The sequence below is a fragment of the Pinus tabuliformis genome, chromosome 6 (assembly GCF_031772625.1).
Source record: "Pinus tabuliformis cultivar Carrire ecotype Pingquan chromosome 6, CPIR1, whole genome shotgun sequence".
NCBI classification, from domain to species: Eukaryota; Viridiplantae; Streptophyta; class Pinopsida; order Pinales; family Pinaceae; genus Pinus; species Pinus tabuliformis.
In genome coordinates, this window is record NC_142292.1 from 703,204,965 (window position 1) to 703,231,627 (window position 26,663).

Consider the following 26,663-nt stretch of genomic DNA (forward strand, 5'->3'; position numbering starts at 1 on the left):
TTTAATTAATAAACACATAATTAGAAATAAGAATATTTATATGCATATCACATTAAAAAGCTAAATAATTTTTTTTATAAAACATGTCAAAGGAAAATGCCAAGCACATATGTATGTAACTATATGTAACTAAAAGCAAGAATAGTTATGTATATGGTAATGTGAAATTTATATATAATTTAAATAGTACTATTAAGAACCATCATAGATCCATTTTAACTCTTGATCTGCCAAGTGCCATGAGGAATAAAATCTGTCGAGGTGCAATCCTTTCCTCAAATTTTGCACTCAAATAAAGGTTTGCATCTTGAGTGATTTGATCCGTCTTGGTGCTTGGTAGATACAGTGTCAAGATAGATCTATGTTGGTAGATATCCAAGCACTTTTGCTTCTTGGATGAAACTAGAGTGTGTATGTATTGTAGGATGTAGTATTTCCCATGCTTCCTTTAAAGCAAGGGCCATTGTTCACAATTTGTGTGATTATGTACACACCGTATTATGTACTATTCCTCATTCTTCCTTTGAGGGAATTTCAATCTATCATTGTTTGTGCCATTATCTCATGTATACCTTATGTAGCTTGTGATAAACCTTTCTGAGATTATTTATGCTTTATGAGGCACGTGATGCCTTTTTTTTTATGTGATCATTTTATCACCTCTATAGCAGGTTGATTTTGTGACTTTAAACCAATGATAACACCAGAATAATATTATAGAATCTTCTATGTTTTTATTATCCGACTCCGGATGAGTTTGTGCTGTTTTGTTCATAGTATTTTAATGATGTCGTGTGGCAATTGATGAAGACATTCAGCCTTCTTGTGTGATATTGATCCTTATTTTATGAGAATTTTGACCTTTCAAATCTCAGGAGGCATTTTCTTAACGCCAAATAAAACACATGCAAAATGTTTGAATGTTCTCATACTAAACATAAACGTTTGTACATTGACCTTCAATCATTTACTTGTGTTATTCTAACCAAGGTCTTGATGTGCATTACAGCTTTTTGAAGGCTGAATGGGAGCATTTAAATCAGGCAGGGGTCCCTACTCATATTCCCATTGAAGAAAGTATATGGAAGACATGGATTAGCAAAATTGTAACTAAGAAGATTGAGGTACTTTACTTCTTACGCTTGTCTTGATTGCGTGAATTAGGATCACTTAAATAAGTTAAATGTTTGTTGGATGTGAATCATTGAATCTCTTTTTTATTGAAATACGTTGTCATCGATCTATTGAAATTGAATATCAAATAAGTGCAATATATTACAAGGAAAATGGGTGTTAGGAAAAGGATACGAAAATAAAGACATAATAGGGCAATAAATGGGAAATCATAAGAGACTCGGCCTTAGGACCCCCATAGAGCACATTATACATAATCTTGAAGTTTGCAATGAAATATCTTATAGGGTGAACCAAATCATCATAGACAAGAGCATTAAAGTTTTATGTGCTTTAATTTGCAATGATTGTAGAATATGGAGGTTTTTCATCGTTAGGGTTTGTGGGTTCATAGACCATCATCGGTTCTATTAATTTTCCACTGTTCTATGCTATTACAATCACTTATCCCAATCTTTTCTTCAGTTAGCAATCACTTTCAAATCAATTTAATCATCTAGTAACAACAACAATTGTAGATAGAAAAATAAATGCAATGTACAATATAAGACAATCAGGAGCAGTAGCAAGAGACAGAAGATTTGGTCAAAGACCATGGAAAAATCCCCCAAGTGGGAAAACCCTTTCAAATTCTTCTCTTTATTAGATTGTCATAAAATGTTTTGTAGAGAGATACAATGATTCATTCATCAAAAAAGAGTCAAAGTCAATTCTTTGACTATCCAAAAGATCTACCAACCAATATCTAATAGATGAGCCTCAAAGTCAAATTTGGTCAACAAGTCAAAGTCTACAATTCTGTCAAAGTCAATAACAGTGGAAGATTCCCTAACCAGTCCAAAAGTCAATGGTCAAACTCCTCCAAAAAGGCTCGATCAGTAGTCAAAATATGTGGGCCTCCAAGTTGGTCAAACCTCAATCAAAATAGTCCCAAACAACTCGGTCAAAGTTTGATCAAAGAAGAGAGAAGCACTTTGTGGTCAACTTCAGATTTCAGAAGTCAAAGTGTTGAAAAGTGTAACTAGGTTCAATCTTCATAATGACATGTGTAATTGTGATTTTATGTAATTGATGAAAAGAAGAAAAATAAAATTATCATTATAATGCTTGTCTCATGGGTTTCATGAGCAAGGAATTTTATTTTTAGTGATGGCTACCATTGTGAGCCTTTAGGATTTGTCATCTAGTCATAAAAGTCAATTTGAGTCTATGTCATGTATGAAGGACCCTTCTTGGGCATGTTACATTTTGTATGAGTCATTAGATAAGTATAAATAGCCCTCCAAGACAAGCACAAGTATCTCCCTTCAAGTTGGCTTCAAAAGGAATAATAATATCTCTTCTAAGGACACGTCGACTCATCCTCTTGTCAAGTCGGCTTATTATCATGGAAAACAACTATAAATAGGCCACTCAACCTCATTTTAGAGAAGATATTTTTGGTTGAGTTCTGAAGTTAGTAAGCAGTGCGAAGGTTAGCAAAAGCAAGCCTCCTAGGCAGCATGAAGAAAATATTAAGAGTGAAGTTTTCTTGGGTATCATTTGGAGTCATTGTCATGTAATGAAGACATGCTACACATTGTAAAGAGTCACACTTGTCTATGTAAAGTCATCCTCCAAGAACTTGTCACTAGTCCTCTTCAAGTCGGCTTACAACGAAGGGAGAAATCTAGAAGATGATGTCAACCCTCCTCCAAGTGATCATGTCGGCCTAAGGGACATGGGAAAACAAGTATATATAGTAGTGCTCGGCCTCATTTGAAAGCAAGCAATGAAGACATGCTACACATTGTAAAGAGTCACACTTGTCTATGTAAATTCATCCTCCAAGACCTTGTCACTAGCCCTCTTCAAGTCAGCCTACAACGAAGGGAGAAATCTAGAAGATGATGTCGACCCTCCTCCAAGTGATCATGTCGGCCTAAGGGACATGGGCAAACAAGTATATATAGCAGTGCTCAACCTCATTTGAAAGCAAGCAATTCAATGAAGAAAGTCTCCAAAAAGAAGTGCACATTACATCTTAGAAGAAGCCTCCAAGCTAGCGAGAAATGAAGGAAGATAGCGAAGGAGAGGGTCATCTTTAGAGGACTGTTTTTGGGCCTCACACATGCGAGAAAGAGCAGGTCCGAAGTTGGCAAGGATAGACCATAGTTTGCATTGATCTAGTTTGGGAAAGGACTTTGCTCAAGGAGGCCGAGTAAGGAAGTGAAAGTAGTCTCCCTCTTAAGGAGACTAATCAAGGAGTGAAAGTCTTCTAGGGTTTTTGTGGTAGGGTTGTAGACCTACAAGAAGAGACTGCAATTCTTAAGGAAGTTGAGAAAGGGAAGAGGAAGAGCAGTGTTGGAGAGGAGGCTAGTGACTTGGTCTTGGAAGGAATCTAGTGTCAATGGTCCTTGTCATGGTCTTGATGTTCGTCAATTGAAGATCTATAAGAAGAATTTCGTTTGGGTTTTCCTCTCAAAGAGTGAGAAGTTTTGGCCTTGGCTGACAAGCCTATATACTGTGTCTCTTGTCTCTTTATTTGTTCATGATATGGTAATTGTCTTGATGAAAAGAACTCAATAATAATTACAAGAAAGAGAAGATCATAATTAAGAAGCAAAAGTCTATCACAAGCAATTATCATAAGTAGAGAAATCACCTAACTATTGATGCCCTAGATTTCTCAACAATGGGAACATTGTAACAAGAAAGAAATATATTAAAGTGTCATTTTTGGACTCCCAAAACCGATTCGGCCCAGCCAGTGAAGTCGGCCCAAAATAAGCCCATTCGATCACACAAGATGAGTATATATTAGAGGAGAATTTAACCTAATGTGACCTCCATCAATCCAAGTTTGATCTACACCTAACAACAAAAGAAAATCAAGAGCGAAGGCTAATAAACAAGAGAAGAATCCAAGTGATAGAGAAGAAGCCCTTAATCTGGCCTAAACTAGCTCACACGTGCGAAATTTCCTTGGGATTTACGCGAATTGCAAGCCTGAAGTACAAGCCGAAATTTTGGACTACTGCAGATTGGAAGGACTTTGACTCCTTGAAGAAAGACTTTGACTAGTTGAAGGAGACACCTTGAAGACTTTGAAGGAAAAAGTTTGACTCTTTGAAGACACTTTGAGGAAGACATTGACTCTTTAAGGAAGAAATATATTTTGAAGGGTTGACTTGGTGATTGGTGGAAGTCTTGGTTGGGTACTAGTTGTCTCATTTTATTTGATTCTATAAAGAAAAAAAGAGTTTGATTGGGTTTTCCCCTAGAAAGGGGTTTTGCCTTCGCTGAGAGCCTTTTATTGTGTTCTATTGTTCTTGTGATCTTCATGTTCTTTTGATTTGTTAGTTGTTTTATGAAGCGAAGATAAAAGAAGACAACATAAGTTAAAATTATCGCAAGCTTTTATCAAAGTAAGAAAATATTTTCTACCTTTTGATTTTCTAACATGGTGTCAGAGCTAAGGTGAATAAGGAAAAAGGCAGCTTGAAGATCTTATGCTCTAATCATACAAGGAAGGACATAAAAAGAGGATCTTAGAAAAGAGAGTTGACTATTCATCTTGGAGAAAGGTTACTTGGGAAAAGATGTTTTGAAGACATCTTGGAAGAAGCATCTTGAAAGATCTCCTTGAAGAGCATCTTGGAAACTTTTTGGAAGACATCATTTATCATTTTCTTAGAAGAAGAGTCTCTCTCTAAAGTCTTGATCCATCTTTGAAGTATGTTTGAAGAAGTATCAAGAACCTTTAAAGTATCAATAAAAGAGGATTAACCAGTACCTTGGGATTATCATCAAAGGGCAAAGAGACCTACTAAAGTTTACAAAAGATCTAGGAGAATGACATTAACAAGTTCTCCAATGGCATATTCAATGAAATCAGAAAATAAGCTTCAAGGAGCTTCAATTTTAGAGCTTGGAAGACACGAATGGATCTTATCCTTGCCAGAAACAAAGCCTTGGAGCTTGTGCAAGGTAAATTAAAGAACCCACTAATGATGTTGGAAAAGAAAAATTCAAGGAGAATGATATTTTAGCCATGAGCCTCATTGTGGATTCAGTCAAGGACAATCTGATTCCCTACATATCCACTCAAGATACCTCAAAGAAAATGTATGAAGCTCTCTCCAAACTATTCACAATAAAAAATATTGGCCAAGTTGCAAGCTTAAAGAATGAGCTTCGAACTATCAAAATGACAAAGGATGATACTATATCTTCATATTTTGTGAGAATCTCTCATATAAGAGATGGAATCTAAGCAATTGATGAAATTATCCCTGATAAGGAACTTGTAATATCAACCATTCTAGGTTTACCCAAATCATGGAATGTCATTGCAGTTGGTATGAATAGTTGGAAAGAAGCTCTGTCATTTGAAGAAATATGGTTTGCATGTACTCAAGAAGAAGCTCAACTTGTTCTAATAAGAGCAAATCAAGAAGAAGAAAATGATACCTCAAATGCCTATTCATCCCATTTCAAGAAGAAAGGAGGAAATAAGAAATTTGACAAAGGTTTAAGGAAAAATCATCACAAGAAGACCGATCTCTCAAATATTCAATGTCACAAATTTGGGCACTATAGAAACCATTGTCCTGAAAATTCAAATGATAACAAGAAAAGAGAGAGATCATGCTAATGTTGTTGATATTGAAGAACCATCAAAGAAAGCCAAGGGAGAAGATTCCAATGTCAAAGATTTGTACTATTGATCAAGAAAAGATTTGAAGTCCTAAGGATTGTCATTGTTTCCTAGTAATAAGAGAGTGTCCAAAATTTTGGACATGTCCTAGGATAAGATATATCTCAAAGATGTCTAGATTATTTCAAGATCAAGAGGGAGTCACTGTTGTTCACAATAAGATAAGTATTCTATGTATTTCTTCTTTCATTACATTGTTTTGACTTCGTCAAGTATATTTAGCTTTATTTTTACTCTATTATAACCTTTTCTTTTATGATTCCCTTGGAAAGGAGATTGTAGGCAAATGAAATAAAAAAGATTATGATTTAGAGGGAGCATTTCAACTCTCAAGATAAAAATAAGAATTGCACTTATGGGAGCATCGATAAGAAGTTTTGGTATCTTTGTTAAAAGCAATCATCCAACAAGGCATCTAGATCACTTTGTGCAACAATATTATGGAATCATAAGAATCACAAAGATCCTCTACTAAATTGAAATTGTAGCATAAAGGAAGTTTCATACGAATAGTTCAAAAGGAAGAACAAGATTATTTGATGCATGTTTTCTATATTGTATCTTTGTAATTATTTGAAAAAATTATAATATTTATGAGGTTTTTGAAGTTATTTCATAGATCTTGAGTTTAGGGTTTGTTAATATTTAGGGTTTTTTGAACCCTAGATCAATGTTTTACGACTCCGACTCCGACTCCGACTCGGCCGAGGATCGACTCCGACTCGGTAATGACTCGGCCGACTCGATTTCAATGACTCGGTCGTTGTAAAAAATACATTAAATATTTTTTTTTTTTATAAAAAACATAATTTTAAATATTTTAAACATAATTTTAAAGATTTTCATTCATGTTTCCAAACACACAGCATTATAATATAGATGGAAGACAACATATGATCAAAGTAGGCTCATGAACCAATCCATTATATCAAAATGGTACCCAATGGCAATACATAGTCAACTGTCATACATGATCAAAGACTCAAAACAAAATACAAATAACCAAGGAGGCTAGAAATGGCCTCTACAACAAAAGTAAACTGTGATGGTGACCAGACTCCAATACTAGTACTACTGGCTAGTAGCTACTGCCAGAGGAGCCAATATCATCTCGACCAATCTCTGGATCATCATCATCAGAGTCAGACAAGGGGCCCCATGGCTCCTCCTCCTCATCATCATCTCCAACTGCAACTGTAGAAGTGGTCCCAATACCACTAGCAGGCTGTGCAGCAGATGCAAGCTGAGATAGAGTAGATATGCGGCTGCGCTTCTGTCGTGGCTGAGCAGAGGAAGCACCTACAACTGGAGTCCTACTCCTTGTTGGCTGTGAGACTGAGGCTGGTGGATTGGGATCTGCATTCAACTGAACAGGCTGAAGTGGATGTTCCAGTTCAAGTTCATCAAGATCCTCATCAGGATCAAACTCTGGTGGACGACTCTCCACTACCCAATTTGATGTTGGATCAATGTCTTCCAACACAATGGGATCTGAATCAGGTCTTTTGTTCAGCAATTGGTTCCGTCTGAGCCGAAGGTTGTATTGGACAAAAAGTAGATCATTCAACTGTTTTTGCTCCAAACGGTTTCTCTTCTTTGTGTGAATCCTCTCAAAGACAGACCAATTGCGCTCACACCCAGATGCACTGCAAGTTTGACTCAAAATACGAATTGCAAACCTTTGCAATTGAGGGCACTGGCCACCAAAGGCCTCCCACCATTGTGCTGCAAAAAACATAGGAGTGTAATGAATTATGAGTTAGATGAAGGCTGAAGCTCAACAAAATTACAAATTATATCTAACTTTCAAATTATAAATGATTTAACAAACTTTAATAAAAAAAGTAACACTGTAAAACCATTAAGAAATTGAAAATTGAAATTTTTGTTTACCTGGCTCATCTGCTTCTCTTGCAATCTTTGCTAGGTTCTTCCCAAAGGTACCTGTTGCATTGCTGAAGGATGTGACCTGTTGATGTATCTCCAGCTGATCAGACTCCGATGGGATCATGCGTTCAATGCAATCAACCAGTCCATCTCTGACCTCCCCCCTCAAAGCTCCTGACTCCTTAGCTTTATAATGATACCGTGGGTTCAAAAAATACCCAACTGCATGTATAGGGCGATGGAGTTGATTGTTCCATCTTTCATCAATGATTGCCCAAATGGGCCCATACTTTGCCACTCTATCCTTGTATGCTGTCTTTATTTGCTCCTTTGCTTGATCCATAGCCTCATAAATGAAGCCCATAGCCAACCTTTCCCCATCCACCAACCGCAACACCTTAACTAGTGGCTCAGCAAGCTTCACAATCTCTGCTGCCTTTCTCCAAAAAGTTTCATCATGGACTTTCCTTTTCAATTCTTTGCCTTCTGGTTTGTTAGACCAATTGCTTTGATTCCATTCATCACTGGAAAACATCTTTTGCAAGTTTCTATGTTGGGAAAGCATAGATTGCAATGTCAAAAAATGTGTAGCAAATCTAGTGATGGCAGGCCTAATAATATCCTTGCCTCCAGTGTGTTTCCTCATGAGACTCAAAACCAGTGTATGATTGTAGATAAATTTTGTTATGCTTTTGGCATTATCTACAGTGTTTCTGACCCAATCTAATTTTCCAATATCCTCAAGCATGAGGTCTATGCAATGTGCAGCGCATGGGGTCCAAAAGATGGTCTTGTGTTTTTCCTCTAACATTTTACCAGCAAGAACATAGTTAGAGGCATTGTCTGTGATGATTTGAACAACATTAGCCACCCCCACCTCCTCAATAACCTCATCCAATCGCTGAAACAACAAGTGGCCATCTTTTACCTTATCAGATGCATCAACTGATTTTAAAAACATGGTTCCCTGTGGGCAGAAGACAAGAAAGTTTATGATGGTACAGTTTCTTTGATCAGTCCATCCATCTGACATGATGGTACACCCTGTTCTTGCCCATGAGTCCCTGAACTCTTGCAAATACTCATTAATGGATTGAATTTCTTTCTGCAAACGAAACCCCCTTAGCTCTTGCATAGTAGGGCCTTTGAAGCCTTTTCCAGCAGCATGTATGGCATCAAACATAGGCTCATAATATGGTGAACGAGCAGCATTAAAGGGGATATCAGCATCATACCACCATCTAGCTATGCAGTCACAAGCAGTCTCCCTCAATTCTTTCTTCCAATGGTCATCTAAAGTGGGCTGAATTTGACCTTTACTAACTTCAGGACCATGTGCATCTGATGGAGAGGAGGGAGTGAAATAACTTTTGATAGTCACATCACCCTTCATTCTACCCTTTCCCTTATCTTGAACAGAACCAAAAGAGGGAGGAACATAACGGAAAGGGTTGGATGCCTCAGTTTGAGGGATAGAGGAAGAACCCTCAAAATCATAGTGGGGGTTGGTAGCCATCATTCTTTGTATCTCCCTCTTCCTCCCAATTTCAGCCTGTATCTCTTTTTGCCTAGCCTTATCTTCTTTAAATTTCTCAAAGCTAGCCAACAAATTCTTTCTAATCTCATCAATTTCATCAGAGGTACATGCGGTAATTTGGCCTCTAATCCCTGCCAAGTGTTGTTTCAGCCTATTAATCCCCCCAAGACCTTCCTTAATTTTCCTATGGCAAAACTTGCAATGCATCTGATTATCAACCATTTCAACATATGCCCAAGCAGGATCTTTTGCTCTAGGTGCCATTTTTTGACTAGGAAAACAATCTGAAAATGAAAAAAATAAAATAAAATTGATTCAATGTTCATTTATTTGACAAAAAACACTCTCTAAGCTTTCTTGATATGCACCTAAAATTTACTAAGCAAAAACAGATTTATAGAGGTGGAAAAAAATACCTCCAGGCACAAACTGCCTCCTCAAGCTTGCTCCAAGAATCAGCTCCTCAATGCTGCTCCAAATGGCTGCCCAAGAAGCTCCTCACTCCAGCTACAATGCTCCTCCAAGACTCCTCACTGCTGCTCCAAAACAAGCTCAAGAACTGCTCACTAATTCTCAAAGAAGACTCTCACTCAAATGCATAAGACTGCTGTGAGTGAATGAGAGCATTTGGTTGTCTTAAATAGGGTTTGGGAGGGGGAAATGGACCCCAAAAGCATTTAACAAATTACATTTACCCTTTAGAATCCATTAATTGCATTTAACTTTTGCAAAAATCACATAAAAAGTGAAATTTCATGAGCTGTTACGTTGCCCAGCCGGCCCTACATTGACTCGGCCGAGTCATAACGGACCCGGCCGGGTTGACCGAGTCACATATGACTCGGCCGAGTCATTGGATGACTCGGCCGAGTCATATGTGACTCGGTCAACCAAATCGGGTTTCCAACCGTTTCATTCCCAAGGCCATCAACTCGGTTCGACTCGGCCGAGTCGGAGTCGATTCGGCCGTTTTGTAAAACAATGCCCTAGATAGAAGTAAACCCTAGAAAACAAAAACCCTAACCCTAGTTTATTGCTTCCTCTATGGATCCCTAGTTCTTGGGATATGACATTTAGGGTTTGCTAGCTGAATGTTATAGTAAGCATATAGAAACTCTATTGGAGTTTTGGGTAATGTTCTAGGGTATGCACTAAACCCTACCTAAAATATTGAATGAAGATGGATCTTAAGAGTCCATGTCAAAACCCTAGGACCAAAATGTTCCACTATAAATGTAAACCCTAGACTAACAAATTTGATATCATGATTCTTGTATATTGTGCTTGGTTGTACTTGTTGATGAAAATTGCAGGTACATGAAAATGTTTAATGATGACCTCGTGATAATGATGAGCATGATAGAAAGAGAAAGCTAATGATGTTGAAGTTCTTATCTAATGAGCATATTAATGATTAAAGAATGAATTTGAATATGTTGAAAAAGAAAGTTGTACGGTTCTAGTTGATTGGAAGATCGATGAATCCCACTGTTATATATTTGTGATAACCAAAGCAGCATAAGGTTGATAGAGGACCCTATGTCTCATGCTGAGACTAAGCATATTAAGGATTAAGATGGGAACGTGAAGCTACAAGATATTCCACCAGATGAACAGGTAGCTGATATTTTGACTAAATCTCTCAAAAGGAAATTTGTATATTTAAAAAGCATGCATAGATTAGCTGATATCTCCTATTTTAAAGAGATATGATGTGTTGTTGTACCTTAGGTTGGTCAGCCTGTATGATGGTACTCAAGGTTGATATCTTGGCAGGTAGCCTAGATGATACCTAGATCCCTGTTAGGGTTGGTACCTTGGCAGATAGCCTAGATGGTACCTAGATCCCTGTTGGTGTCTTGGCAATTAGACTAGATGACACTTGGTGTCTTGGAAAGTAGCCTAGATGACACCTGGATCCTTGTTAAGATGGTGTCTTGGTAGGTGGCCTAGATGACACTTGGATCCTTGTTGAGTTGGTATCTTAGCAGGAAGCCTAGATGATACCTAGAACCTTGTTAGGGTCGGTGTCCTGGTAGGTAGCCTAGATGACACATTGATCCTTGATTGATTAGATGTCTTGGCAGGTAGCCTAGATGACATTTGAATACTTGTTGAGTTGGTACCTTGGCAAGTAGCCTAGATGGTACCTAGATACCTTGGCAGTCAGCCTAGATGGTATCAAAATCTCTTAAGCATTGTAAACGTTGATTGTGATACTCTTCTTAGAACATTTCAAGTTGAGGTCATCCTTGTACTATTTGCTTAATTATGAATACCTCCCTAGTTAAGAGGGAGTGTTGAAAAATGTAACTATGCTCAGTCTTCATAATCAATATTGTAAAAGAAAAATATAAAGCATGGGTTTCATGCTCTATTTATTTTTGTCAAATAGGTCAAGCATGTTCTTCATGCTCTAGGGTTTATTGAGTCAATATTGTCCTTGTCATTTGTATAAGACCCTTATGGGCACATTGTAACAAGAAAGAAATATTAAATTTGTTTTTAAAGTGTCATTTTTGGACTCCCAACACCAAGTTGGCCCTGTCAGTGAATTTGGCCCAAAAGAAGCCCATTCGATCACACAAGATGAGTATATATTAGAGGAGATTTCAACCTAATTTGACCTCCATCAATCCAAGTTCGATTTGTACCTAAAAACAGAAGAAAATCAAGAGCAAAGGCTAGCAGACAAGAGAATAATCCAAGTGAAAGAGAAGAAGCTCTAAATCTAACCTAAACTAGCTCACACGTGCGAAATTTTCTTGGGATTTGTACAAATTACAGGGCCGAATATTTCAAGATGAGTTGCAGACTTGAAGCAAGAAGGCGAAATTTTGGACTATTGCAGATTGGAAGGACTTTGACTATTGTTGACTTTGACTCCTTGAAGAAATAGTTTGACTAGTTGAAGTTGACACCTTGAAGACTTTGAACGAAAGACTTTGACTCTTTAAAGACACTTTGAAGGAAAGACTTGGACTCTTTGAAGACACTTTGAAGAAGACTTTGACTCGTTGTTAGAGACACCTTGAAGAAGACTTTGACTCTTGTGAGAAAGAAATTGACTATTTGAAGAAGGAACTTAGAAGGAAGACTTTGACTCTTTAAGGAAGAAACATATTTTGAAGGGTTGGCTTGGTGATTGGTGGGAGCCCTAGTTGGGTATTGGTTGTCTCATTTTGATTTGGTTCTATAAAGAAAAGAAGAGTTTGATTGGGTTTTCCCCTAGAAAGGGGTTTTTCTCTGGCTGAGAGCCTACATACTGTGTTCTATTGTTCCTGTGATCTTCATGTTCTTTTGATTTGTTAGTTGCGTTTAAGAGAAGATAAAAAGAAGACAACATAAATTAAAATTATCACAAGCTATTATCAAAGTAAGAAAATATTTCCTTCCTTTTGATTTTCTAACAGGATCAACTATGATCTGATGGGTCAGTAGGAAGCAGCAGTCAATGGCACTTAGTCCAGCAGAGGCAGAGTAAATGGCAGTGAGTATGGCGAGTTGTGAAGCAGTGTGGCTTGGGAAGATGTTTGCAAGATTATTTGATCTATAGATGGGGCCAACAACGATTCACTATGATAATCAGAGGTGCATTAACCTCTCTGAGAATCCCATGTTTTATGATCGGTTCAAGCATATCGAGATCAGATATCATTTCATCAGAGACAAGGTTCAGAGAGGTGTTGTGAGATTATAAAACATTTCTATAGAGAAGCAAGTGGCATATGTTCTCACGAAGCCTTCTAGTGAAGGGAAAGTTTGAAAAATACCTAGATAAGCTAGGGGTGGTGGAGAATCCCTTCCTTGCTAGGAGGGAGCGTTGATGTGAGTAGCATTGGAAGGTCTTCTACAATTTCTTGGTGTCTTAGCATGTGGAAGACATTATTTGCCTCTTGTAGTGATTTATGTCTTCTTTCCTATGTTTAACTCAGGGAAAGTACAATAATTAAAGTCAATTAATTATTGTGGACTATTGGGTTATTTTCTAAGGATAAAAAATTTAATTATTTAAGTGACTTAGAAATAATCTCAATTGTTGATCTTCAAGATGTTTCTAGAAGATTCAAGATGTTTCTAGAGGGGAGATCGGGATTAGAGATTTGGACTCAATGAAGATTATAAATGCAGGGTAGTGATGGAGGTGAAGACACAACGAAGAGCACACGTGTGTGAGCAAGGCATCACGAGAGAGTGATTCTCTCTCCAACGTTAGTCGTTCAATGACTAGTGTGTAGAGGAGAGGTGCGAGTGGGTTCATGCGAATCCAAAATGGCCAAGTTGGAGGAGATTGCAGGGTGAATTGTCAGAAGGATATCGAATTTGTTTGGAGGATATTGAGTTACTGGAGTGCTGGGGTTTTTCCAATGCGCATTAGTGGCAAGGCGCAGATCAAGTTGCTAGAGGGCATGGATCTGATTGTTGGAGGCTGATATTTTCAAAGTGATTTCATTTAGGGGCAGATTTCCTTGAGGCTGATTTACTTGGGCCAAATTCATTCTGAGGGAGCTGAGTTGTAAGTTCCAGATTGTATTTCTCCTTGTATCTCTGTGGGTCAAAAAAGCTAGATTTTCTAGATAATGAAATGATGGAGAATTGTTTGTGGGTTAATTAATTTTGCAATGTATGATTGATCTCTCTGGTGCATTTCTGCTACATATTTTTAATCCTAGAAGTTAAAAATACCAGTGATTTTATTTTTCAGTGATTCAATTATTATTTGGGTAGAAAAATAATAAACCGGGGATTAATTAAATTGCTGTGAGAAAATAAATTTGGCTGGTATTAGAAATTTAACAAATCTTTCCATTCTTCTCCATAATTTCTCTTGCCCTAGCTATTCGCCCTAAGAGAAACCATAGTTTGGGGAAGCTTCAACTTGATGGCTTCTTGAAGGTTTCATATGCCTTTGTTGTGCTTATATACATTGTTGGAAACCTTTTGTTCACACTGTGACCTTGGGACATTCATTTTTCCACGCCACTAGTCAAAACCTAGGTCTAGCGTGCCCTAATTTGGCTTATCTAAGGGAAACACATTGCCTCCTTGTCATCGCTTGAGCCTTGTTCCTAAGAAGAACCTTCCCATGGAAGCCTTGTTGAGTCACCCTTTACCTTTAAACCTAGAATATCCCTTAGGTTCATACCGGGACTCCTCCCTAAGGTGAAAATTTATGAGCAGGTGTTAGTGGTTGTGACAGTAGGCTACTACTCTATTGTTCTCACTTTGTCTAATGATTTCCTTTTAGGGTACCCCTCTACAAAGGCCTGCTAGATTTTGCGGCAACAGGCATCATACATGTCTTTGGTAGTCTTTTTCTTAATGATATGGGGGATTAGGTGATCCTTCAAGAAGCTTGACAAGATTTGCTTTGTGGTTATTTCTTTCTTGCCGTGTTCCACCCAATCTTTGGATATGTTGGTGGTGCAACCACGTTCGCTGCAAAAGTTTGCAATCTCACTTAGTCTTTTTCTCAGTGATATGGGGGATTAGGTGATTTTTCAAGAAACTTGAGAGGATTTGCTCTTGTGCTTATTGCTTTCTTGTGGTGTTCCACTAGGTCTTTGGGATATGTTGGTGGTGCAACCACATTCACCACAAAGTTTGCAATCTCACTTTTCATGTTGCAAAGTTGGGGGCTCCCTCCAAGAAGTGAATCTCTCGCCTTCTTGGAATGCCATTGCTGCAACTTCTTCAAACAAAGTTACAATCTATGATCATTGGATCTACAAGGATTTCACACTCCTCGACTATTTTGAGGCCCGTGTGCCAACCATTGGCACAAATTTGCTTCAACAATCGGATATACTGCCCACTGAAACCCTCCAACTCTTTTATAATCTAGATAGCTTGCCTCTCCATACATGGAATTTGGAAGATTTCAGATATTGTGATTTGATACCATGTTAGATTTTCTAACCCATTGTAAGAAGACTTTGCAGCTAAAAGAATTCCTAAACTACTAGATAGTTGAAACCTAAAAGCCACTTGAAACCATTGTTCTAATAATGCTATAATCTACAGACACATACTGCTGAAGATTTATAACAGAAACTCAAAGGTCTGTCCTGAATCACATCACTGTTATTAAGGAGGAAAAACAGAATTATAGGGTATTTGTTAAATCACTGTTAAAAGTAAAAAATAGAAACTCAGTAGATGGACTGTTAAAACCTGTTTCTGCTTGCTTATTGATTTTGAAATGAAATCTGCTATAGGAAAAAATAGTAAACTAATTCACTTTTTTCTGTTAAAAAATTGAATGAATAAACCTATACCTCTGCCTTCTCTTTAATACACTAAGAAGAATAGTGGGTACAATGAATATGGACACATGCACAACAATGCCTCAATTGAAGATGTTCTGAGGCATGAAAGCATGTGCCCTACCCTGTTAGTTTGCATGCGTCTAACTGAACTTAGACTTGAGCTTGAAATTAAAAAACATTTCAATAAACTGAAGCTAACACATGCACTGCATGTGCCCTTATTTACTTCACTGATAAATGACTTGCAAACAGTCTAGCACATGCAAACTGAATGTAAACTTATAAGAATAGATTGCTAAAGACAACAACAATTCACTTGCAAAGCTGGATCTGTTTCTTCAACTTGTCCTGATGATGAGCCACACTTGCTGGCTCGAAACGCGTCGACAAAGATCTCTCTTTATGTGATTTACGCCAAAGCTCTTCTTACAACAATTCACTCTTAGAAGACTCATCACTCCTTGATAATCAATGTGCTGAAATGTTGAAGAAGTGCGGCATCACTGTTCTGTTGAAGTGCCCAGATTTGTTCACTAGTGTGTTCTGTCCTCCAGAAGATGATCTGACGTACAATCTAACAGACAAGTGTGCCAAAAGGTCAACATCACCCTCGAAATGGTGAAGCACACCTCGAAATATGTAGGAACACATTGCCTAATATGAAATCAGATCTCAAAGGGACCTCAATGGTGAGAATCGCCTCCAATTTAAATATGTAACTCATGCTTTGAGAACTTGAAGATACCCGAATGGCACCTTCTATGGAGTAACGTGCATAAAAATATGTAGAAATGTGCCCCAAATGGTAAACTGTTGCCACGTGGAATATTGCCTCCAAATATGTGAACTCAACAATGTAACACTCCACGAAACATGTGAAAAAAAGTAATTACATTGATCTCCATCACAGATCACCATTCATGATAAACAAGGTGATACTGGAAACAATGACCCGTTCCAATCTCCCAAACCTCACATTTCCTGGAACAGTACCGGTGAAAAGAATGCCTTTGAAAAGGAAAAATGAACTTGCATTTTCAGGCAGTAACACTCATAATCAAAGGTATCACCTCGTGGTATGCTTTGATTGCAGATTTCCCTGCCTTTTTTGTTGTTGACATTTCCTCGAACGAAATACAGAATGAATGTTGCCTTGGGTTTGGTACATAGGCTCCTCCTCGCTGTTGGAAATGCCAAATTGGCAGGACAACCACTAAATACTCGAGAAAATCTCAAGCATTGGGTTGAGTAAAGGGAATAGAATATACATGCAAGGAAGCTCACATTCTTTTTCCTTCTTGTTTGTATAACCTTTTTGTTCCTTTTTTCATCTGAAAATATGCAAATAAATATTTGACAAGCGCTGTCATATTTGTCTATCTAGCTTGAGCTACAGATGTTACTTTCATTTCAATTTCTGCCCTTGTTTATTTAAAAATGTTAACGTATATGAACCCATGGACTGCATATGGAAAAATGAGAGTTCCCTGTCCTTCCTCCCTCCTCTCCCTTACCTTCTCTCTCTCTCCCCTTCTCCACCCCTCTTATTTTCAGCGCTTTCATGGACTATCACTAAAGGCAAGACACAGTGGTTCTATCATTGACAAGACTATTTGTACAAAACTATGGTAAGCTCCATTAGCTTTGACATTATACATTCAGAACTTATAATAAAAATTGTTAAGGTGGAATATTCTCATTTACTGATGTTTTTCACGGGTTATAAGAAAAAGTCGAAGTTCTGAAAATAACCTTCAAGTTTCTCGGATTTCTTTCTGGATATAAAAGCATCAAGTGGAGAGAAAGAACAGTCTTGTCTTGAACATGTAGCCCTCGAGGAGAAAACTTCGATGCCACTATAATATTTGTATGTGTTGTTGGCTAATTTATACACAGGTTTTTAAATCAGTTAGGGAACTATGGTCAAATCTTAATTGTCTTGTATTCTTAAGAATAAGCTACTGGCTGAAATGTAATTGTCTTTTTATAGACTAAATTTTTATTAGATTCTGTAAAATCAGTATTCATTCACTTTTAGTTATTCGGGGATTCTACATCAATTCGGGACAATGTAGGCAAGGGCAATTGCTGGCTAGGACATAATTAACAATTGAATAGTTTGTAGAAATGTGCCCCTTGTAAAAAAGTGTAGACTAATATTTCATTGCATTAATTTCCATATCAAATGAGTGAAATATTTTATTCATATGGACACATGAGAAAGCTACAATTTCAATGCCCATCTAAGAAATGCCCTGGTAGCTTATGACGTGGCTGCAACCTTGTTACCATTTGAGAGATTAACTTGTCTGAAGTTTGAACTACTTTTGTTACATTGGTAAATGAATATGAAGCAACAGTTTTGTAACAATGCAAGTACATAAACCGGCACCTCAATGACCAAATCATGGAATCCAAACTCAACAATTTTGTCAGAGGGCCGTAGTTACCCAATGGGCTTGTGCTGCGTGTGTTGCAAGAATAAATGCACTCCATTATTCCCTTTGGTTTATAATATCAATCCCTTAAGTTTATTAATATAAAGATTCTTATTCTTAGGGTTTAATATTATTAATAAGGTTTATAATATTAATCCTTGATAAGGGTGGCAAATAACTGATAAGTTTTAAAGGGCATATAGCCGATAAAATTGGAGATAGGTAAAACTGCTAGTGGTAAACTGAGTATTATACCTGCTTCTTTTTCTCACCAGGTACCGCAGCAGGAAAATGATTATGATTGCGGCTTATTTGTTCTCTACTTCATGGAGCGCTTCATCAAGGATGCTCCACCAAGGCTCATAATGTCTGATTTGGATATGGTAAGAAGTGAACAGTTATAGAAAGAATTCTTAGGAATTATTTCTTTTCTCGAGTTTGATATGATTTTGTTTTCATGGTGCTAATCTATTCTTGAATTTTGCAGTTTGGCAAAAAGTGGTTCAGACCTGCTGAAGCTTCCCGTTTGAGGGATTCCATCAAAACCTTGCTTGAGAAACATTTTGAAGATGCAAAGAACAAGTTAGATGCCATTGATAGTTAAAGAGTTCTGTTGCCTTAGAAACGTTGTGAAGACTGATGAAGTTTTCTGAGAAATTAAGCAGTGCAACAGATTTCGGTGGTGAAATGACTTGCAACACGGAAAGCATTAAGGGAATCTAGTCTTTGTCCAATATCTCCATTATTCTGAAAAGATAATTTATATGTCATCCACCTGCAAACAGTTTGAAGAATACACAAACAGTTGTCTGAATTTTGTTTCCACTGTCTTAGGAGTAAAATTCATTAAAAGAGTTTCCTTTTCTCTTGAGAGGAATACAGGAATTGGGACTGGAAGGAAAGGGGAGGGGCAGGGCGAGTGCCATAATAAGTGGCGGGGATGGAAGCTGTAAATTCACCTTATTCAGTTATCTTACAGTTTTGATAATGTTAGTGCCAGATCCTATATGAGTACCAGGACATCACATGTAATGGCGGCTTTAAAACCAAAAAGGTCGAAGTGAGATCTGCTAGAAAACCTTCTTATAACTAGTATCATCACTCATCAATCTTTTAATTAAGAGATTGAATTGTGATGCTGGACAAACTTTCTTATTGGCTGTATTTCCCATTGATCTCCAAAACAATTGTGTTTGCATTTATCTTAAATTTTTCACTCAAGGAAGCTTAACAAACTTGAATCTTAATATGTTATGTGATTTAGAATTGTTTCTTCTACTTTAAAATCTAATCTCCTCTCTTCTCTCTTGAGGACATTAGCTTTTAGAATCTGACATGTTCTGCAAGGGAGGTTTTCCAACATTGTTTGCTTATTGACACTGCAATTATTGTTCCATTCAATCGAACATTTCATGCTAGAAGTTGATTATTAAGCTAATATGATATCCGTCTTTAATAGAGACTGTAAATTATTGCTAGTGCCAGTGAAGAAATAATTAGTGGCAATTCTACTTATAATGTTTCCAGTCCTAAGCTAAATCCCAAGTCACGAGTTCCGAGAATTGAGGCCATGCTCTTTTTCACCCTCAATGGGCCATGCTTCCACGTCTTCTGGTTTTGTATCTTAAATTTTGGCTATGTTGTTTAGACCTCATTATTTAGCAGCCCAATATTTTATTTCCCATTTTGCAGGGCAATGTTTTAGTGGAGATCCAACGTAATGAGTTACGCTCCTTGCGAAGTGGCTTGCATCCATTTGATGGAAGTTTACTGTGAGGCATAGTCGGCTTCGATTCTACAGGGATTTGAACTAATAACCATTAAATAATCAAATCTTCACTCAGAACTGCTATAATCTATTAGGAGTCTGCGACTAGTATAAGAATATCCTTCCAACAAAATAATTGCAACTGAATTTAAAATCTACTGAATTTAAAATCTGAAAGACTTTGCTGACTTCTCTGTCTCTGTCTTTGGCTGTGTTCCTGCCATTCGATTTCCGTTTTCTTCTTAAATTAGGGCGAATTTTTGTATTTCAGAGTACAGTTTTGTATGATTGGAGCTCAATTGAAAAGAGCAGCGGTACAAAAATTCCCCTCATGGAAGCAAATTTGTTATTTTATCGTGAAAATTAAATAAGTGCAACGATAGCACGTACAGTGGAAAAAGGTGATTGGTTTAGCAATATGAAATAATAACGTCTCCGCGTTTGGCTGTGTTCATGACATTACTTTGTCTTATTCTTTCTTTCTAATGTAAGGCTAAAACTTATTGTACTTCATGGTATATTGAAATATGGTTGTTGATGGTGTATGTGTTGAGTTTTTATTAAGAAAGTTACTGGAGCTCTTTTGAAAAGAGGAATGGTGCTGGTTCAAAATCTCTTCTAGCAAACTTTTTATTTTACGATGAAAATTTAAAAATTACAAAAATATCATTTACAGTGAAACAAGATGGATTGGTTAGCAATATGGAACACCAATATCGAGTGCATACTTACTCAACAATTTATTGGCTAGTGAAAAACAAATAGAAGAAAATGGAACAAAACAAGATGGATTGGTTAGCAATATGGAACACCAATATCGAGTGCATACTTACTCAACAATTTATTGGCTAGTGAAAAACAAATAGAAGAAAATGGAACAAAACATTATATCTCTTTTGGAATGTCCTCAACATCTACGAGTTTGGCTTATGGACTATGGAATGTCCTCAACATATACGAGTATGACTTATGGACTGTGTTACTCATTTAGATCGGAAGTTGGCATTCTTATTCTTATAAAATATTTTCAATTTTTTTTTGTTTTTTAATATCACTAATATCATTGTGGTATGAATGTGTAGTATGAATATGTATAATGAGTGTATATATTATATATACTTAGTTGTATTTCAATTTTCAGTTAGGCTAGTGCACGAGAGTCATTCATGGGAGCCTCTTGTACCTTGTTATTATCATCAAGCGGGTGTTCCACAAGTGCATGTGATTTTTATTTGTCTCCACTTGTAATAGATAGTCAACTAAATGGTTGCATTGCCAATTAGCAAGGACTAGGTGTCATTTTTCTTCAATATATGTTCACATATTTCTAGATTCATTATTATGGTGCATTAGTTTAGTCCTGTAGAGCATATCATATGTAATTTGCATGTTTGTTTTCTTTTTGCATATCGTATGTAATTTGCATGTTTGTTTTCCTTTTGTGCGTGAATAGAATTCAATTATTCATTCATTCAATTTTCTTTTTCTTTTTTCCTTTTTATTAGCAAGTTTTGTTAATTGTTTTCTAGTCAAATCCATTGTGTATATTTAGCTACAATTTCACATAGTATTGGGGCCTCTATGGGGGCGAGGAAAGAGGAGCATAAACAATCATTTTTCAAGTATTGAAGATTGAGCTATAGAAAAGAACGAAGTTTCCACCTTTCCCAATTCTCATGCCATATAACTATTTCATTTGAAATCCAAAGATTTTTCCTCAACTCAGAAGTAGAGACTTGTATCAAATATTAAAATTAAAATTTTTCCTCTTTTTTATGCGCTGACTTGCAGCTAGGGAGTATTGACCGCAACTAGCCAAAAATCAACATTGACTGCTGCTACTCTCCCCCTTTGACATCAATAGCAAAGGGTTGCTCTATTGAGATGCAAGAGAGATGTTGCCCAACTTATGCCAAAGATATTCAAATGTTTCATGAGGCAAATGTTTTGTGAAGATGTTTTCAATATGTTCCTTACTGTTGCTATATTTCATTTTGATATCATGATCAACAACCTTTTCTATGAGAAAGTGGTAGTTGATCATAATATGCTTTATTTCTAAGTGCATGATTGGGTTGTTTGAGAGATTTATTACATTGGTATTGTCACATAAGATTGTGATGGGTTGATTTATTTCCATTTTGATATCCTTCAAGGTTTCCTCCAGCCATAGAATTTGAGTACAATATTCTCTTGCTGCTATCTATTCAACCTCAGTTGCGCAGAGAGAAATAGACGATTATTTCTTGCTTAACCATGATACAAGACAATGCCCTAAGAAAAATGCATTTCCATTGGTACTCTTTCGATCATCAATGCTTCCTACCCAATAAACATCGATTTATGTTGCCAGAGTAGTGCTCTGTGGATACCATAGTCCAAAATCAAGGGTGCATTTTATATATCTGAATATCCTTTTTATAGCTTGCATGTGAGATTCCTTTGTGCTGATTGAAATCTTGCCACCATACCAATTGCTTGCATGATGTAAGGCCTCAAATTTGTCAGGTATGGAAGACTTCCAATCATTTTTCTATAGAGATTTGCATCTACCTCAAGAGATTCATCATCCTTAGCTTACAACATGTAGTCATAGGTGTACTTACAATAGCACATTCTTCCATTCTAAATTGTTTAAGCATCTCCTTGAGGTATTTTGTTTGTGTAATGAAAATTCCATCATTGGTTTCAGTTACTAAAGCCTAAGGAAGAAGGATAACTCTCCAATCATTGACATTTCAAATTCATTTGACATTTCCTAGGCAAATGTGTGATTAATTTCATCATTGTTGATATTGAAAATCAAATCATCCACATACACAAGTATGATCAACATATTGTCTTTTTCCATTTTCATGTATAAGTTACTTCCTGCAGCTCCTCTCTTGAACCCTTGTTGTTGAAGGTAGTGGTCTAGTTTGGCATACCTAGCTCTTGGAGCATTAAAGAAATTTTGAGGTCTAAAATGGGTCTTAAGGAATATTATAAAACAATAGTGGAAATAATAAAATAAGATTAGATTACCTCATCAATTTTTGGAGGAAGAAAAGAAAAGAAAACTACGTTTTCAACTTATCTCTCTACGATTTTACTCAAATTTTGAGTGGGAGCATTCGTTGGATGCAAATTTTTTTCATCCAAGGAGTACCCATGTTGCATACCTTCGATAGACCATACTAGAAAAATGTGAAATACATGAAAAATGTAATTGTAATCACGTTTTTTCATGTATTTCACATTTTCCTTGTAGTAGGGTACATTAAAAGTATGCAACATGGGTATTTCTTGGATGAAAAATTAAATTTGGCATCCAATGAGTGCTCTTGCTCAAAATTTGAGTAAAATTGTTGAGAGATAACTTGAAAATACGAGTTGAATTTGTTTTTTTGTATGCCAAAAATGGTGAATCATCCCTCATGGTTGACATCATTATATTGAGCTCTATTAATTCTTAAAAATTTGATATTTGTTGTACATTTTTGTTGTCTAAGATATTTTTGTATAGGGCCTTCTTCAATTTGCACAAACTTTATTCTCTAATAATTCAAAGCCTTTACGTTGTTCAATGTATACTTCCTCCTTTAAATTTCCATTTAGAAATGTTGTTTTTACATCCATTTGGTATACTTTGAAGTCTTTCAAACATGCAAATGCTAAAAACAATATTATAGCCTCTAACCTAGAAACCGAAGCAAAAGTTTCTTCAAAGCCAATTCCTTTAATTTGTGCACACCCTTTGCATACCAATCTTTCCTTGTTTCTAATAGCCTATCCTTCTTCTTTCATTTTGGTTTTGAGCACCCACTTGGTTCTATTACGTTCTTATCCTTTAGATGAGGCACACAATCTCAAGTTTCATTTTTTTCAATCTAGTTTAGATCTTCTTCCATCACATTTACTCAGTGTCGATCCATACTTGCTCAAGTAATTTTTTTTGGTTCAATTTGGGATAGCAAAGTTATATTGTTTTTCTTTGGTCAAATGGGCATTCTTCTTTGTGTTGGTATCCCTTTGTCAATATCTTCAATGACCTGGTTTCTGAATGATGCTTTTGTACAAACTTGAATGTTGTCTTGGTTGGAGTCTCTGTTTCTTTTTCTTCTTCTAGGTTTTCTAATTCTTGATCTTCGTTTGGAACAATTTTCTCTTGATCTGTAAGTGTAAGGTCTTCTTCATTTGTTAAATCTGCTTCTTTTTTGGGTAGAGCCTTGTCTACTTTTACATCAATGCTGTCTACGTCCTTGCAAAGTTGATTGTTGTAGCATTTGTAGGCCTTCTTAATGAGTAGCCAAGAAAAATTCCCTCATCTACTGGGGAATCCAACTTTCCCATTGAATTACCATTTATTTTCATGAAGCATTTGCTTCCAAATATGCTGATTTAGTGTTTCACGGAAGCAAGTCTTCCTTTCCATAGTTCATATGGAGTCTTATCGTTGTTTAACCAGAGTTGTGCCATGTTTATAATGTATACTGCTACCCCAACTATCTCCTTCTAGAATTTAACAAGTAACTTGGCTTCCAACAACATCATTCATGTTGTCTCTTGTACTGATCTATTATTTCTTTCTACCACTCCATTTTGTCGCAGGGTTCTAGCAATAGAGAGTTTCCTTTTGGGTTCACTTTTTTCACAGAACTCCTTGAATTGTCATAAAATAAACTCTCTTAATCGGTTTGATCTTGAGTACTTTCTTTTCAAGTCACTTTATTTTCATTGATGCTTTGAAAATTTTGAAACAATTCAACGCTTTTGATTTATTTTTAAGGAAAGATACCCAAGTCATTCCAGTGTAATCATTTATGAATAACATAAAGAACCTTTCTCCCTATAGTAATAGAGTTTTGGTTGGTGTGCATAAATCTATGTGGATAATTTCCAGTGGCATTGATGTTAAACATTGCTTTGACTTGAAACTAGTTCTGGTTTGTTTTCCATGTTGACATGATACACTCACAACATTTCTTGTTTTTTAAATTCTGGGCATATCTCTTATTACCCATGTTTTGTTGATCTTCACCAGGTTATCATTAGAAAAAATTTGATGTCAAAAAAGGGCCTCAAAACAAAACTGTACAACCAAAATCAACTTTATAAGAACCAGTAGGACTCAAGATGATGATTTTAGCCACGGGGATGATTCACCATTTTTGGAGTAAAAAAGTAGAAATATTATTAAAAAAAAGTATTTTTTTTTAACTTATCTCTTTACGGTTTTACTCAAATTTTGAGTGGGAGCACTCATTGGATGTGGAATTTAATTCATCATCAAAGGATTACTCATTTTGCGTTGAGAAATCAAGGGCATTGTAGTGATTAAATTCTTTAGATATATTTCTCTTATACTTTGACATTTGATTGTGATTGTTCTTTACTTATTAGATTTCTTATAATTTATTATGTTTCTTTCATCAAGACAAATGCGAAAACAATGAAGATCATGACAAGGGACACAAGATGTAGGCACACAACTAGGGAAAAACCCCTAGGTAGGGGAAAACCCAGTCAAGAACTCTTCCTTCAGTAGATTCAAAATAAGTTGAGATGACCAAGACCCTTATTACCTAGACCAAAGACTCCTTCCATCCATCAAGTCAACCTTGTTCCTAAGTGACATATCATGCTCCAGTTCTGAGTCTTATATTCAACATTTCATTTCTGCAAAGATGTGATACCTCAGTCCTGTAACACTTTGGTCCTTCAATACTGTGATACCTCAATTTGTTCTTGTGATCATACCAAGATTTTGATCCTGTAGTCTGACAAACTCTAGTCCTATATTCATGTTATGTGTTGTTACTGCAATTTGTCATGCTTTGGTCCAGTGATAGATTAGTGTCTCAGACTTCAAACTTGTAATATCTTAGTGCTTTGATCCTGTAATCAATATTTTGATCCTGTGGAAAATCTGAATCATCCTTCCTTCGTTATCTCTACAATATATCCAAACCTTTGTAATATACCCAAACCTCTCCAATATATTTAAACCTATGCAATATCTCCATGTTATCGAGTTCGCATGGGTATTTATAGTTGTTTATGACTGTAAATGAGCCAACATGAATAATTTGTGGATGTCGATGTAAACTTTTCCTGTAGATTCACAAGTTCATGCAATGCACTAAAGCACAAGCCAAGACTCTACTTCTACTATCAACCAACGAAAGCTAATAGATCGATGAAAACAATATGAACAAGAAGATAAATCAATGACACATAACCCAAGATGTATCTAGGGAAAGCCACTACTCAAAACCCCGCTATATGTATTGCATATATCAGAAATATGAGTGAAGATACAAAACTTGTTCACAAAAGACCAATTCCTCACAAGTATGCTCAACTCTTTCAGCTCGCAAGCTATCTCTTGGCTAAGACTTAGCCAATTTTGTAGCTCTCCAAGCCACTATTTCCTTTACGTAATTCCTAGGATGAATAACCTGTATGTAAAGGGAATTCATGCTTCCAAAACTACGCAATCCAAAAATAGAATCAATCTCTGATGCATGCATGATATTTACACTCCAGTAAATAATACAACTGATAGTACATTGTCCATGCACTCTAGTCTCAACTGGATCTTTCTTAGAATCGACATGCATGAATTTTTGATGAGGGAATCTTCAGTTAACTAGAGTGACACTTGTGGATGCACTAGTGCACCAACTAACTGTTAACTCTCTATTAGTTCCATAAACCATTTGGAACTAATTTAACTAAACTTAACTCAGTAAACTGAGTGATCTAATTTCCAACTCAATTTAAACTCATACTGGACCCCTAAAATTTAAGGAAAACATACACATGACTTCAGAAAGACTTCCAACTCGAAATTCCTAAGCTAATTAAGTTAATTAAACTTAATTAACTACTTACAAGTTTCTATGAAAATATAATTTCAATTTTAATTCACAATTTAAATTCAAGGACA

General features: G+C 36.4%; 1 protein-coding gene across 2 annotated transcripts in view; it reads left to right on the forward strand.

Moving 5' to 3' along the window:
• The window catches only part of LOC149260620 (uncharacterized), a 368,482-nt gene extending 349,271 nt beyond the window's left edge, over window positions 1-19,211 (forward strand). For both annotated transcript variants that reach the window (XM_089420916.1, XM_089420919.1), the window contains exons 12-14: window positions 1,010-1,124; window positions 18,240-18,347; window positions 18,452-19,211. In XM_089420916.1, the coding sequence (XP_089277042.1) occupies window positions 1,010-1,124; window positions 18,240-18,347; window positions 18,452-18,568 (340 nt within the window). In that variant the 3' untranslated portion in view covers window positions 18,569-19,211. The remainder of the gene's footprint in view (window positions 1-1,009; window positions 1,125-18,239; window positions 18,348-18,451) is intronic.
• Window positions 19,212-26,663: the final 7,452 nt, after the last annotated feature.